The following is a 15,844-nucleotide window of genomic DNA, read 5'->3' as shown; positions in this document are numbered from 1 at the left end:
ACCTAGTCCATGTCACGCCAGTCAAGTCAGGGCATTCTAAAGTTTAAGATCTCCCTCTCTTGCTTCACCTCGAACCCCAACCAACTCAATCCTTCAATTTCGCTCTTACATATTCACACATGGGACAATAACCGACTCAAATCTCACCATCCGTCCTCATGATTTGGTACTTCCTGTACCCACTCCGAGGGTCAGTCTTATATGCCCCGATTCATACCCTCTCCGTCTCCGTCCTTCCGTCCCGCTCGCTGCTCCGCTCCCCGCCCCGTCTTCCATCTTAACTCACATACCATCGCAGAACAACGGAAGCTCCGATCCTAGCACCGACTCACCCTGTCCGCCGTGCTCTGTATCGATATGGATCATATGCTGCCAGCCATGTTGTCGCGGCTCTCCTTGTCTCGGTAGTCGTGGCTACCATACTAATATACCCTATCCCCTACCTCTTCACAAGTGACTACGTCAATGGCGCTTCTAATCTGCCTCACCATGCTTGGACCGTCGCTCAGCCGCTGCCTTATGGCGCAACCATCTACCCAGATGTCATGATGCGCTCGATCTGGGTCCATGGTAGTTACATGCAGGCGTTGAAGCAGGATTTACTCGTCTCTGCTTTGGAGTTGCAAAATGAGTTACTTGGAAGCACTGAGAACTTCAGTCCCATCCGGGCCCGAAATGTTGCTCGTTCTTTGCCTGAACCCGGTGCCGACCTTTCCACAACTCAGCGAGATGCTTTCCATGCCATCAATGGTTTGAATAATCAGTCCTGGTTCTTTCACTCACCACTTCAGTACTGGGATTGCACCAAGGAGAATATTTTGGTCGATCCTGCTATTCTGGCAACCGTCAACGACAAAAAGACGCAGTCTACTTCGGTCAATGTCACCCTCAGACACTCCATCGTTTTTAGTGGAAAAAGATTTGAAGAACGGCGTCTTGTTGCCGCTGATGCTCTCGTTATCACATTGATCTACTTACGAGACTCGCCTGTGGGTAAACAATGGGAGAGAAAAGCTGCGTTGCTCCCTGACGAGATGTCCAGTAAATGGGACATCTACCCGCCCGATGGTCGATCTACCGCGAGCCAACTCTACGAATTTCAGTTCCGTCCTATATCAAGCCAAGACACGGCCATCCTGTCTGCTGCATATGGGTTGACAGCCATCTATTTCCTTCTAAGTTTGACCAAATTGCGAGCCTTCAAGTCCAAGTTTGGTCTCATCATCACTGTCATATCCCAGATCGCTTTCTCCGTCATGTCCAGCTTCACCGTCTGCGCCATATTCAGACTGGATTTATCACGGATTCCTAGAGCAGCTTATCCCTTAGTTGTTCTCTCCATGAGTCTTGAGAACATTTTCAGACTCATCAATGCCGTCATAATTGCTCCCGCTGAAGATTCAACAAGCAATCGCATTGGCCAAGCTTTCGGAGAAACTGCACACACAGCTATTACTAGCTCACTACAAAATGTCTTTCTTTTATTGCTACTCTCTCGCTGGGTATCCCCCGGTGTTTCGGCTTTCTGCATGTTTGTCGCCGTTGCGATAGGCTTTGATCTTTTTTACCTTTCAACCTTCTTTTTATCCGTCCTCAGCGTTGACGTCCGGCGAACAGAGCTTAGTGATGCGCTTGCAAAAGCTTCAATACGCCGTTATCGCGGGGAATCTGATTTCAAACCCCGAGGAGCATGGGAGCGCGCTCTCCAAGGCAAAGCGACTTTGTCAACGCGAATAGCAGGTACTATTATCATGCTTGGCTTTATACTTATCGCCCAGTGGCACTTCTTTGAAGCCGCCGCAATTTTTAACTTCTTCAAGCATGCATATCAGGGCCATGGTGCGTTGGAGAATGCTACCTCGCCACAAACCTCGTTGGACGCTATTCACCAAGCGCGAAGCCCAAAGTCCTGGCTAAGACTACAAGATCATGAGACAGCCCAGGAGATCATTAGTATCATCAAACCTACAGCCCATAGCTACGTTGCGAGGGTCTATGAGCCCGTTGTATTCGTCATGAAGGGCTCGGATCGTATGCCTCACTACAAGGAGCCAACTCTACTCCCAGCTCTTTACGACTTTATCAATCACCAACTCACCCAATTTGTCGTGATTATTCTAGTAGTCATTGCCGGTCTTCGACTACTGACAAGCTTTCTTTTATGGGAAGACGAAGCTGACGATGACGATCGGCACTCGGACACTGATCCAACATTGGACGTCAAGTCATTCCATGGGGGTCATTCCCTTGATATAGCGATGCTGACAGCTGCACCTGATGGCCGAATTGTCTCAGTTGGCCTGGACCGTGCGATTCGGGTCTGGGACGCCAAATCAGCCAGTCTACACTACACGATCGCCAAAGGCGAGGAATCCGAGGATGCCCCGTTTCCGGTTCTTGCTATGGCCATCGATGACAGCTCCAAGTGGTTGGCCATACTGTCTCCTTACAAAATAGCCTTATGGGATCTTAAAGAGAATACCTGGGGACCTTCACTGTCTGTCAACCTTCAGGGCCAGAAAACAGAGGCCTTCTTCTTTGGATCTTCTGACCCAAAACGCAACATTCCTAGGCTAGTACTAGTGCGTCGCAATGGGACGTTAACCGAATACATACCGGACGCGGGCGAAGGCGCAGATTATGGCATATGTCGAAGCCCATTGACCTGCGTGAGACCCTTGATAGGGAAGCGTAAGGATTGCCTACAATTGAAGGTTGGCCGTGATACTGATCCTATGACTGCAATAGGAAGCAAGCAGGCATCTCCGTTGGTTGCCATCATCACCGCATCTAGACGAGGTTGTGTTCATGCAGCAACCAAGGAAACGCTATCTTGGAACTCTCGAAGTGTTGAACTGGAAGGAATCGAGCATGACGGAGTTCATCAGGTGGTGCCACTCGCTTCATTGGGTCTCTTCCTGATCGCAGGGGTCACTCGAGTTCACCTTGTCAACATGGAAGACTACAGTCTCGTACATACATTTTCAACAGAACGGATGGCTTCGCGTTCTATGCAGAGCGCATTCTTCAGTCGCTCGTCTTCACAACTAGGAGCCGATGGGCTCGTCTGGTTCACCTTGTGTTATACTAGCGCAGACACAGGGGATTGTGTCGTGCAGACGTTCGCCCCTCCTGATGACCACGACATGATTTATTACCAAAATTCCGCGACACCGCCCACCAGCGGGTGGTGTGCCTGGGAATCTGTCAAGGAGACAAAGAGGCATATACAGAACCCTGGCTCATGGAGTGTTTTGTCTGATGGCGGTGTTGTGGGCATACGACAAAAGTCGAATAGGGCTCTCGACATGCAGACTAACGGACGACGGAAAACAGAAGGTCTTCGGCACCGATCTCCACGCAAGGAACCGGGACGAGACCTCTTCGGGCGTTGGGAGATCTGGAGCGCTCCGCAGAGTGGCCTCTTGAGAACCGATGAGACACGACCACTATTCCAGGCCAACGAAAGGGCAGGACATTTAATCGTGACAGAACTCGGCCCTGTGGTTCGAGTGGGCCAGCGATCAATTGCCTTCAGTTTTGGCAATGTGGTGAAACTGGTTACTGTTGGTGGGCACGAACGTTTTGACAGCAGTGCGACAGACAACAGTTCCGAACACTTGAACGTTGGAAGCAGACGTCGAAAGCCAGGGGCATTAGTGCGACCCAGGGCTTGGAGCTAATTTATTTGGGCAAGGAAACGTCATGGTCTGGGAATGTTTGGCGTTTGGCTCAATGTAATGATATAGGTTCTGGGTGCATCTTGACGGATTGTGGGTAGAGGCGCAAACCGGTGTCTTTTTTCTGTATACCTATACCAGGGGTTCCCGATTGGGAGCATATTTGAAGGGAGTGGGTGGCATCGGTATAGAAACAGGCCGGCGTACAAACCATAGATGGTTGGAAATCGATTCAATTATTCCGAATATTATGTGTATTCATACAATACGTGCTTAGGAAGATACATGACGTGTTGTAGCAGGATTACTTTAGTCTATGCTTTGGTTTCATATTCTTCCACGGGGACATCAAGACGCGACAGACTTGTTTCAAATCAACTTCCAATACAATTGACGACAGGCATTGAGACGAAAATGGCAAAACGTAATGACCTCAGCGACTCTGGTGGGCCAGAAATGGAGATTGTCCCGGGAATCTGGAAGAACCAACCAAGAAGCTCACCGCTGATCCGACGCAACTGCCTTGGTCAAGCTGCTCGGGGATGGGCGGGACGAGGGAGGCAAAGGAGTGACGTTAAGTACGATACTACCTGAACCGAAGAGGTTGGGGCTGTGGATGAGCGTAGTATGGGGCACACATTGCGTGTAAGTCAAGTCTCGATATCCAGGGCTATGGGTGAGCGAAGATTACTAGGTACACTAGGATGGGCTACGTATGGTTAGATCGATTGGATTATGTGGGAGCTACGTGTTCAAGAGGGCGGTCGCATGAAAAGAGGCCACCCGCGATGTCGGACGGATGATGATTGAGTGGAAGATACGAGGTCGAGGGTTAGTTAAGGGAGGATGTAATCCAGGAGGCTGGGAAGTCCAGGGTAAATGATGGGGGTCTACAGCTCAAATTGACCTTGAACTGGGGCAATCGGATGACGGCAAATGTTAAATTTATTAGTGTCCAGCTCGGCATCAGTGAAAGGACCTTTTCACCTTTTACCAAGGATGCTGTCAGAAACCTAGCTGTGTTGCAAGTTGGGTAATGACCACAGTAGGATGCATTGAAGCCGGACAGAAAAGTTGCGTAGTAGACACTAGAAAGCAAGTTATAAGAGGGCCAGATTACCTCATAGTTGCAAGCTGTCAAAGTAACAAAGCTTGTCGATATGCATGAAATTATTCCAGACGGCTTCGACAATTGAACGGGACGCTGGCAGTTGAAATGTGCGGGTATGGTCTTGGGAGACGTCCCTATCCACATGTCACTCTGCTAGGGAATCTAGTGGTAGCAGAAAAGTTGGCCTCCCAAGTCTTAGGCCATAAAAATAAGTAGTCTAAGAAGCATAGTCTAAGTGACCTAAGCTGCCCTAATAATTTTGTCTCTTATGCTCCCAGCGGTCGATTTTTCTGATACCCTGAGAGGAACAGGCTAAAAGTGTCTAAGTGTGTCTGTCTCACTGTTGAACTTGTATGTGTGCACCAGCCTATAGTATAGGGTTTTGTTCATATGCTTCCTGGGTTGGGCTGACCGTTAATGCCCGTTAGGCATTGCACAGTTCAACAGGAGGGACATTGGAAGTTGTAGTTAAATCTAATAAATGTTGATTTATATGTATTCCTTGAATTGATATAATAACTTGTAAGCGAGACCGAATAAAGCAAATGTTACGCAGATATAAATAACGAGGACTCGCAACGGAAAGGCCTGATTAGGAAATACCCCAGGCATGGAAATATCAAGTTCAAAAGACAACAAGAAGAGAAAGTGTTTGAACTGAATCTCTTTGCATTCTGATTCACATATGCGTTGCCTGAATTTGTCATTTATCTTTCAGCTTCCATGGAAAAAGAGCCCAACTCATTTCATTTCCGCCTGACACTGTCATGCTTGCATGCTTGATATTTCCTTTTCTTTTTCCCTTTGACCTTTTTTTCTTCTTCCTCACCCTTTAGATTACCCAACCTCCTCGAAACCCCTGCCCCGCCGCCTCTTTGCACCTTTTCCCATTTCGATTCTTTCTATTCATCTGTTGGTTGGGTCCGTGTTGTTTTTTTACTCTTTTTTAGATTTGCCTACAGTCAAGGTTCAGTCTTGAACGTGCTCGTGTTGTGCCGCGTCGATTAACCGTCGTGAGGCGCACATTTCTTATTCTTATTCTTTTTATTTCATGCGGTCTTATCTTGCGACTTGAATTCATTAATCTTTAGTCGTACTGCCACGGACTGGACTCGATCTGAGCTGCGCATATTCTCGTGTGATTTGATATCAAGATCAAATATTATTTCGGCGACTCCTACCTTGAAAGAGACAAAAATAGCACTGCGATATCTTTGGGCTAAATCGACTTGGCGGAAGTGAGCTCTGTTTACCCCTACAACTTAGCAAACTGTCACAATCGAATCAATTATTCATAGAACCATCTCACTCACCAAACACCGGCTACATTGTTTGAATAAAACACCAAACCGTCGACTATCGTCACTGCCAACACCCGTCAGTCAGCTCCCGATCAGACTAGACTAGATCCCTCTACCCCGGTCAGCTTCCCTCAGCCTTTAGTGGTGCATTTGGGTTCAGGGTCCCCTGGTCTAGCTTGGTCGGCCATCTCACAGACCTGCTCTTGAAGACAACCCTAGTCGATAATCCACTGACCGTCTTGTTAGACCTGCTGTCCGCTCCCTCCGCTCACCGCCTGCCCTTGTCATTCGCTGAACCTGGAGGCGCATCAGCTTTCCCTCACGTCCCCATATTCGACAGCGCGACTGGACTGGACTGGCCCGGCCCTATAACAACTTTCAGACTGTCGTTTCTCCCGTCATGCTCTTCGGTGTCGCCAGCATTGCGTCTGTTTCCTGCTGCTAGTCTTTCGTTTGCTATTGAGCGTTCTGCCTGTAGTCTTGCGGTCCTTGGCACTAAAAATCGCAATTTCGCGTTTACTCGCTCTGAGTCTGCGTCTTATTCGTCGTCATTGCACTTGGATCAACGCTGGGTTCTTGGTCGTTCATGCGCATGCGCCTTCGTTTGCTGCTCGCCTCTCAACTCGAAATAAGTCAATTGGTTGCAAAGACTTTCTTTGGTCGACACTGCGCCTTCAAACCCTCATTTGTCACTCGTTCCTGTCCCAGCGTCGTCGTTCTGGATCTTTCAAATCTCATCTCATCGTTACCATCCGAATCGGCCATCACCAACACGCATCGGACCCAATCACAGCTTGCCAACTGTCGCGCGCGCATTCACTTTGACTCGCCGACCCCGTAGAATCGCACCTTTGCAGGCCAAGCGATAGGCCCTCGCCTCACGGTTCCTGGTTTCCTCTGGCTGCCTCTCATCATTCTGCATCGTGCGAGCTGCTGCAACAATTTGCGCTTGCAGCTGTGGAGCTCAGTAACGGTTAGTTCAACCAACCTCCTTCTACTTGCCTCCATAATCTCTTACCTCCCTGCTTCTTCTTCGTCGCATGTCTTACCTTTGTCTATGACGCCTGTCACCCGTGCTCATATTCATATGCGAGGCCATTTCCTTCCCCTTCCATGGCCCCTCTGTTGCCCTAGTCGCTAAATCAAATCGAAACTAAAGCAAAGTCCCTAGTCTCACCCGTGGATCATTCTGCATCTCGTTCATCCGTACCTCAGCCCTACCTTGGAAGTGGCAGTTGGTCTGCATGGCGTCCTCCGAGGTTGACCAGAAGTTTCTCGGCAAGCTGGCCAAAGCTGTCGAGAATGATAACCCTCTCTTGGCCAACATGCTCTTCAAGATTCTGGGCTTGTCTCTGAACCTTGCCGAACAACTTGTTGCTGCAAAGAAGCAGCGTCGACCTGACTATGAGCCATCGCCCAACGCGATACGGCGTGTGCTACGGATCATATGGCTCTCTCGAGAAGGCAAAATAATGCTCGAACAATATGTCCTACCGATGGTCGGAAACTATGTCGAACTCAAGGTCCTTGCCTACAAGCTCCGTGCTTCTTTCTCTCACATCTTTGCTCTCTTTGGTAACCTGCCCTCAGTCTCGCACCTTGGCAGGCAAACGCCGGACGTAACGGCTGCATTGGCATCGCGCATGGACAAGGGAAAGGGACGCGCCGCCGACCTGGAAGCTGACTCAAGACCTTCGTCTGTTCAGCCAACTCACCCCCTAGAAGGAGGGCCTGTGCTGCCTCCGCCAGGCTTCGAGAACATCCCTTTATCGCCAAATTTCCTCATTCCAGCCAAAGACTATCTGCCCGAAGCAAAACAACACTTTCAAGAAGCCATACAGCTGGCTGATTCGATGCTATGGGGATCCCATTCTCTTCGCCTGTCAGTCAAAACTGAATATGCTGCATTCTTGTATGAATGCGCCCACGACGCTGAGGGCAGTCGGAAAGTCGCCAAAGATACCATTGCAGAGGTATACGAAGCCACAGAAGGGATGGACGACGACATGTTTGGCGATGCTTGCGAGCTGGTCACTGTCCTGGGCAAGATGATGAAGCGTGGCCTCGGTACCAGCGGCGCTATGCGCAAGGCCCTAGCTATGGATCAGAACTTGGTGCCGAGGGCTGTACCTCCTCCCGGGATGGAGAACCCAATATGATGAGGCTCAACTAATTTTACATGAAACTTAATTGCCATCCGCGAAAGTGGTAGTACCGATGGTCGTGCAAAGAACTGATGGACGCTTGGAGTTTGATTTTGAACCACCTTGGCGGCGCCGCCCACTCTTTTAAGCAGATACAGGTTACTTTTCCCGAATCACGAGAGACACTAAGAAGAGTCTGGGCACATCCATACCTGACGGCCCGTTCCGTACCGTGCCGCGTTACATCCCATCCCTTGTGGGATCTTGGATGTCGACAAGAACGTCACATATTTGACCTGGCGCACTCCATCGCAAGCTGCACTGTCGACAGGGTATTGGCGCCATCTACAAATGGATCTACTTCGAGAATGGAAAACCGTATCGACGGGCGTCTGGTGCTTACAAGTTCTTTCCAGAGTTGTCGGCCAGCTTGGGGTCTTGGTCAGATCAGTCGCATCTCGGCCAAGACTGGCTGAGAGCGCACTTCGTTATTTCACTTCTGCCCTGTTATTTGATACCCCATTATTATTGTTCTTGGATTCTTGCCTGCATCTGCATCGGGCTGTTTATATGGCCCTTGATTATCTGCTTTTACATAAAGTACACTGGCTTTTATGGTTGTGCTCGTCTAATTTGCATTCGATCGACGGTTGGGAAAAAATAGAAGGGAGTTTGACGTTGAGAAACTAGTCGCATTTGCATTTACTAGGTCGCGCCTAGTAGATGTATCAGTATCACCAAGGTAGCATTGCACTCTTTTCTTAGCAATTATACAGGATGATTCCCCTGTTCATTGATTTCTATCTCCCTGATTCGCAATATTCTATGGCCGAGTGGTTATGAGATTGATCCCTGTCTAAGTTATCAAAACCAAATTCAGCCATGCTCTCTATCCATCCCGTGTTGTTTATCCCCCAAATGTCAGAAAACAGAAAGAAAAAAAAAACCCCAGCGAATACGTGTGTCAAATGACTTCCTTGACCAAACCCAGTTGTCTCCCTTTTATAGAGATTCGGTAACAAGTTGAGTCTATCCATCCACTTTTGATTCGGTCAAAGAAAACCCGTGGAACAAAACCTTATCGTGGCATGAGTTGCTCAACCTCTCACTTAGTCCGATGACCCTTCATCAACCTGCTTCTCCATCCAAGTCACAACTCTCTTGATACGTCGCTCAAGCTTGCGAGCATCGGAGCGAGCCTCCTTCTCGGCCTCGGCGCGCTCGCATCGGTCTCGAATCGCCTCAAGAGGCACCATGCGGCCGGTCACGTTGTAGAAATTAGCCTGCATTTCAAGCCAGCGAGAGCGCTTGTACTTGCTGTCAATGGTGGCTAGCAGAGCACAATCTTGCGCGTTGAAATAGGCATTGGGCTGTGGGTGGATGTCGGCCGGGTACATCTCGTCGTAGATTTCCTCGTGCAAATATTTCATTTGCTTCACTTTCTCCAGATCGATAAATTCGAGACGGTACTCCAATGAATCGTTGGAGACCTGGCCTGACTCCATAGGGGAGTCATCGTTGTCCTGGACCTTTGCTTTGGCACGAGCCTTGGCATACTTGTTCTCGATGGCGACCTTGCGGTTGCGAGGACCTCGGTGCCACTTGTTTTTGACCAGCATCTGGGCCTTGCCCTTGGCCTTGGGGACGAAGTCAGTCTCTTCTTCAGTGTCTTCGACCTGCTCCTCGTCATACTCGTCATCGTCTTCGTCTTCGTCCTCCTCCTCGCTAGACTCCTCGGATTCTTCATCCTGGTCACCAGTCTTGTTATCGGAGGTAGTCTCAGCACCGCTGGCTACCTCGGCGACAGCGCGATCGGATTCTTCCTCGGTAGCAGCTTCACCAGCTTCAGGCTCGGTAGTGGTCTCACCAGACCCGGGCTCAGTGGTGACTTCAACAATCACAGGCTCGGGCTTAGTGGGCTTTGAAATAATAGTCTGGTTCTGGAGGATCTTCCAGCGAAGTCGGACGTCACTCTTGGACTTGCGAAGACATTTGGCAATAAACTTCCACGGCTCGTCATTCTCCTTCAGGCCTCGCAGAAGGCAGTCTTCGGAGATGGACCAGGTGGGGTCTTCTACAGGAGGGTTCGTGTACCTGACAGAGGTCTCGAGGTCAGTCGAGCCTTCGCCAGTCTGTGTATCGGTCTCCGTCTCAGATGGGATCTGGGTAGCTTTACCCTTCTTCTTGAATGGAGGCTTGGCTCTGGAGGTGGTTGCATCATCAACTGACTCGGCAGCCTCTGCGTTTTCGGATGACTCAACCTCGCTGGAGGTTACAATCTTGACACGAAGATCCTTGGCCTTTCCTTTGCCCTTGCAACAGGGCTTGGTGCACTTCAGGGTACGGTTCTTGTTGCAAGTGTTCTCATGAGGAAAAGAAAAGGTGCCGGACTCGTATTCAGAAGAAGTATCGCCAGCTGACGAGCTGACGGGCGCCCGGAGAGCTCTGCTACGCACTCGGGATGGCGGAGGGGGAGTCATGAAGATGATGTTTTGGATGTCTTCGTGGAAGCTTTGGGGGGAGAGTGGAGCGACCATGACGAGAAGACAAGATTGTGATGAGGTGGTTACTCGAGGGTGATGACGGTGGTACTGATCTACAAATACGCGTTAAATTCTCAGTCGGCCGCGATAAAGTTTTGACCTACGATGGGATCGTGAAGGCTGCGTCGGGTCAAAATGGAGAGGCCAGATGATGTGGCTCTAGAGTGTGTTGATAACAAGGAGTCTATCGCACTCGGCTGGTGCCTGGTATCGGAGGGAAGGATAATAAAAGAAATGGAAGGGGGAGGGATAGAGGGGTAAATGCAGATGTATTATGTCGCTGCTGTGCAAGATGATATCAAGGCTTGATGCAGGAGACCTTGCTAGAGGAGAGGGAAGCTGCACGAGGTGTTGTGGGAGGAGGAAAAGGAAAGGAAGGCAGAGGAGGAGAGAAGTCAAATATAAACAAGCCTAGCGTTTTCTCAAAGTGCGGGCGGATTCGAGTATTCACAGAGGCTGCACTGCTGGTGCAGAAACGGTGTATGTTGACAGTGCCAGTGCTCGGCAGGTTAACAGAAATCTGCGTCGACAGCCAAGGGGGGTATGATTCGCTCCAGGCGGGCTTGTGAGAGAGTTTGGAGGGATCAGTGGCATATACTGCACTGTAACTCAAGCGAGGAGGCACATTGTCAGTGCGTAGAAGAGTCGAACAATAGCTATTTGACGCTTTTCGTGCATGTAGTTGAACAATATGGCTGTGATATAGAACAATATCTGGATACAATGGTTGTCTACAATTGCTCACCGATATGCAGAATAAGACTAACACTGATACTTGGGCCAGGATCAAATTCGATTGAAACACCAAAAGGAATACATTTGATATCTAGCCAGTGTTAATATTCATTGTTGTTGTTACTCCTATCTCTCTGTATCATGATATTACAATCGGCCTCGGAGATAGTCTATCCAGCTCCAACTGCGCTCCAGACCCAATGGGACCATTGCCAATCGTGCTGACTCATCGCACAACCAATTCAAGACTTAGCATCGAACCATTACTTTCATCGTCACTCTTTACTATATCACTGTTGGCTCGCCGTTTTTCAAAGAACCTTTGTCTATCGACATTTTGAATTCAACTTCGAGTTACCGAGTACCATACGCAATGGCTGATATTCTACCTCCTCTCCCAGCAGAGTACGCTCGTGGCATCGAGCTTATCGACGCTGCTCATGCCCAAGACTCCAGAACAGCTGAGGGTCCTGATGGAACTACGATTCCTTACGAGCTGAAGTACGCCCAGAAGATGACAAAATGGCTCGCCCGTCTATGCCCCGAAGCAAGTCCTGTTCTTCAACTCGCCTGCAGAGCACAGCACTTCCGAAGGTAACTAACTATCCCCATTCCTACTCGTGTCCAGCTCTCAACTTACGCAACTTGCATAGGTGGGAGATTCCTCGGAGTAGCTACCCCATGACTCGCCCAGGTTACTTAACTTGGCGAGCAAAGCTCAAGGCCCAAGCCGCCTCTCAGGTTGCAGAGCTTCTGGCTTCTCCGGAGATTCAACCACCGATCCCTGAAGAGGCCCGGTCCCGCGTAGCTGCCTTGATTCGCAAGGAGAATCTCAAGGCAGACGAGGAGACCCAAGTTCTCGAGGATGCGGCATGTCTGGTCTTCCTTGATGACCAGTTCGATGATTTTGAGAGCAAGTCGGACCTTGACGAGGCAAAGATGATAGGCATTCTTCAAAAGACATGGGGCAAGATGGGTGAAAAGGGGCGACAGTTGGCTCTCGAGATGAATCATAGTGACCGTGCCAAGGAGTTGATAGGAAAGGCACTTACAGGCTGAGCGAGTACGTACATATCTAACGTGGAACTATGCACCCTATTCCAATCGACCAATTCAATACCCGCCAATATATCTTTTGCGGTGCGTAGTGCTCCTCAAGGTACCAGAAAAATTGGCCGCTGAAAGCATAAGAGACGAAATTAGTAGATCAGCTTATGCTACTTGGACTATGCTCTTTAGGCTATTTATTTTTGTAACCTAAGACTTAAGAGGTCAACTTTTCTGCTATCCAGTAGGCGCTTTGAAATACGAAGACTTTGCCAAGACGAACCTGTAATCAAGGGATCGCGGGAGATCTAGATTCATGTCAAGATCCTGCACGAAGGAGATCGAGGAGGCGGGCGCGATCCAATCGTGGTTCGTCAGAGCCATGTCGTACACACTGACCGATTTCGTAGGCTGGATCAACCTACCTCATTGCACCGTGTTAGTCAGGAAGACCCTTGCACGATCAGTATGTGAGGTAAGGAAAGTCAAGATCAAGACCAGATTGGTCGTCTCACAAAAGCCGATGAGGAAAAGGGGGCACAATCCGAGATATCGCAATGCCAAGGGCGAAGAGCCTCTGTGGAATCGCGCGCCCTGCGTCTTCGATAGGCATCCACGTACGGAGTAATTTCAAGAGACACTGGGCGTGTCCGCGATTCTTCGGCCCCGGATCCGATATCGATTCGAGACATTGTGACAGCTGTAGATCATCTCAACAGGGGCGCGGAAGATCTTGGTCAGAAACAGGCGTTTGTGACACAGAAAAGGGTCCCCGTTGTGGCGTTACCTACAACAGAGACCAATCTACCGTCCATGTTTGCCAGCCACTATTATGAGAAACATCATCCCTGCAGCCACCCACCAACCCAGCACAAACCAGTCCAGCCTTATACTGAACAAATTGGTTTCCATTCTGTCATTCTCTTCCACTGAGATCTCACGTTGGTTCGTGTCACACTCGGGTGTCTCAGATTACCTCGACTTGTGTTGTTGGTTGGTAGCACATGAGATCCTGCGTGCTGCCGATCCAGCACGTCGTAGGATATCACAAACATAGCTAATGCTTCTATTAGATTCCGACCCCTGGAACCCCAACCTTATTCCGCCTCGTTCCTTCTTACCTTTTCTTTGACTCGTCAGCCAACAATGCGAGTCTCGGAAGGGATTCGTCCGCGGTATGCTGTTTCTTGGTGATAGTTGATTACTGATATCCGATATTCTGATCCATGGATAGGTAGTTGCTTCAACGACATTGCAATGGTGACATGCTCACCTTAGATCAATGGACCAGACCAAGAACATACTCGTTTTCAAGTTAAGAAAACTTGTCTAGGTCACACAACTCTTGTCGGTATATGCCCTCAGGGTTCCAGAAAAAAGTCCGCTAAAAGTATAAGGAATGAATTATTAGGTCATCTTATGCTGCTTAGACCATGCTTCTTAGACTATTTATTTCTATACCCTAAGGCTTAGGAGGCCAACTTTTCTGCTACCCACCAGGTACCATGCAGTGAGTTGACACTGGCCATTGGCATATTCTCAGTTGTTTTGCCTGTCAACCTCTTGTGGCCGCCACATTATCTGCTGCTCAAATGACACCGTCAGATCATCTTGGCACCATGCAAGGGAGGCTGCCAAAACCTTTTTTCGGTAGTTTGTCAAATTATATCCGACTCCCACGCCCAATTAGGCATGCCGGCTAAAAGATTGGCTAAAGAGCTACTTACAGTGCAGCTCTGATACCAACTGGTTGCATTGGAACGCTGCCCTGCCTGCGACCTTTCAGCTGGCATTGTGATCAGGCAAGCAAGGCATGGGCGGATTCAACAACGCTGCGAAGATCGTGTGGATCACAAGTCCGCGGCCTGGACAGTGCAAATATATTGATGTGATAGGATTTCGACCCGACACAAGGGATACATGGTAACTACGACTGTGTACTTGTGACTAGCATGGTTTATATACTATCCCAGCAACCGTGGGTCGTGACAAGGTTATTGTTGCTTTTGCGAACCAAGATCTGATGGAGTTGAAAAGAGCGTTGATGGGGATGCTCTTGTTGTCAAAATCCGAAGGGGTGGTAATAATCGAACTACCAGATGGTTGTAGATCCCATCTTCAACTTTCCGCACAGACATTAATGAGCGTCGTCACTAGCCAAAACCAACCTCGGGCAGCCTATGGCTTGTGTTTTCTTTTCTCGGGCTCAAACTGCTTTACGTTTAAGATATCTCCTTGTCGCAGGCCGCCCAGGAGCCAAGACGTTGCAAGCTTGTATTCGATCAACGGGCAGGTTGAACCATGGCTACTACATGTCAAGACTAGTCTAATTGGCCTTGCAGCTCTTGGATCTGGCGCCTTTCGAATTCATAAATCAAGTTAACTGCCATATAATCCGCCAATGCCAGTCGAGGTCTCAAGCCTGGCAATAAACCATGACTACTACCTTGCATGGCTAGAGGAGCTGAACTGGGCCCACCGAGTGTTTCTCGTTGAAATCATGTGGGCCTGCCATTGTGTCTAACATCATGATGATCCTTGAACTCGATGGCTGTGCAAGTTGTCGGTAGATTGTTTTTTCAGCTGGTTTGGTATCAATTTCGTTACGAGTCATGGCCAACAAGAAACTCCCTTGAATTATATGTGCCGTCATCCGTGGAGTACGGGGTTTTCAATGGACGGATACCTTACTGTATGGCTGAATGTTATATTGTTATGTTTGGTTTCGCCTCCAGGGACGAATACAAAGCCAATGCCATTGTTGAAGAACGGCGCGAGCCGGCCAAGCCATCAAAACCTTCCCGTTGAGCCAACTGGTACAGAAAGGTGGAGTGCTCTAGGGGCTCAAGATCCTAGAACATGGTTGATGGGTTCACGTCAATCTAGAAAGATATTAAAATATGAGAATTGATCAACCGTATTGTCGGAATCTAGAATGTACCCCTGCCGCGCGCATCTCAGCTTGAGAGGGGAAGACTCACAAAACGAGCATGTTTCTTTCCGAGCACCCGTTGAATGTCTTGGAATTTGGTAGATTCGCACCCAACCATATTCTTTGAGCAAGAGAACTAACTGTTGAGCCACAATAGAAAGGCTGGTCATTGTAGTCCTCAGGGTATTAGAAAAATTGGCCGCTGACAGCATAATAGACGAAATTAGTAGATCAGCTTATGTTACTTAGACTATGCGCTTTAGGCTATTTATTTTTGTAACCTAAGTCTTAGGAGGTCAACTTTTCTGCTATCCAGTAGATAGTTATTGCTCAAATGTTAGCCACGAGGTC

The 15,844-nt window shown here is 49.0% G+C and overlaps 4 protein-coding genes across 4 annotated transcripts; 3 read left to right on the top strand and 1 right to left on the bottom strand.

Moving 5' to 3' along the window:
- Window positions 1–158: 158 nt before the first annotated feature.
- Window positions 159–3,683, top strand: FGSG_07450 (uncharacterized protein; the record flags this gene model as incomplete). Its single annotated transcript, XM_011328920.1, has 2 exons — window positions 159–190; window positions 299–3,683. The coding sequence occupies 2 exons, from the start codon at window positions 159–161 to the stop codon at window positions 3,681–3,683; spliced, it is 3,417 nt and encodes a 1,138-aa protein (XP_011327222.1).
- Window positions 3,684–7,336: 3,653 nt separating this feature from the next.
- FGSG_07449 (uncharacterized protein) lies at window positions 7,337–8,251 on the top strand (the record flags this gene model as incomplete). The annotated part of the gene is made up of 1 exon (XM_011328919.1): window positions 7,337–8,251. The coding sequence occupies one exon, from the start codon at window positions 7,337–7,339 to the stop codon at window positions 8,249–8,251; it is 915 nt and encodes a 304-aa protein (XP_011327221.1).
- A 1,094-nt stretch (window positions 8,252–9,345) lies between these two features.
- On the bottom strand, window positions 9,346–10,716 carry FGSG_07448 (uncharacterized protein; the record flags this gene model as incomplete). The annotated part of the gene is made up of 1 exon (XM_011328918.1): window positions 9,346–10,716. The coding sequence occupies one exon, from the start codon at window positions 10,714–10,716 to the stop codon at window positions 9,346–9,348; it is 1,371 nt and encodes a 456-aa protein (XP_011327220.1).
- Window positions 10,717–11,887: 1,171 nt separating this feature from the next.
- FGSG_07447 (uncharacterized protein) lies at window positions 11,888–12,573 on the top strand (the record flags this gene model as incomplete). Its single annotated transcript, XM_011328917.1, has 2 exons — window positions 11,888–12,108; window positions 12,168–12,573. The coding sequence occupies 2 exons, from the start codon at window positions 11,888–11,890 to the stop codon at window positions 12,571–12,573; spliced, it is 627 nt and encodes a 208-aa protein (XP_011327219.1).
- Between the last annotated feature and the right edge of the window lie 3,271 nt (window positions 12,574–15,844).

Source organism: Fusarium graminearum, chromosome 4, assembly GCF_000240135.3.
Source record: "Fusarium graminearum PH-1 chromosome 4, whole genome shotgun sequence".
Lineage (NCBI taxonomy): Eukaryota > Fungi > Ascomycota > Sordariomycetes > Hypocreales > Nectriaceae > Fusarium > Fusarium graminearum.
The sequence above is the reverse complement of the archived record's forward strand: the minus strand, read 5'-3'. Positions and strand labels throughout refer to the sequence as shown.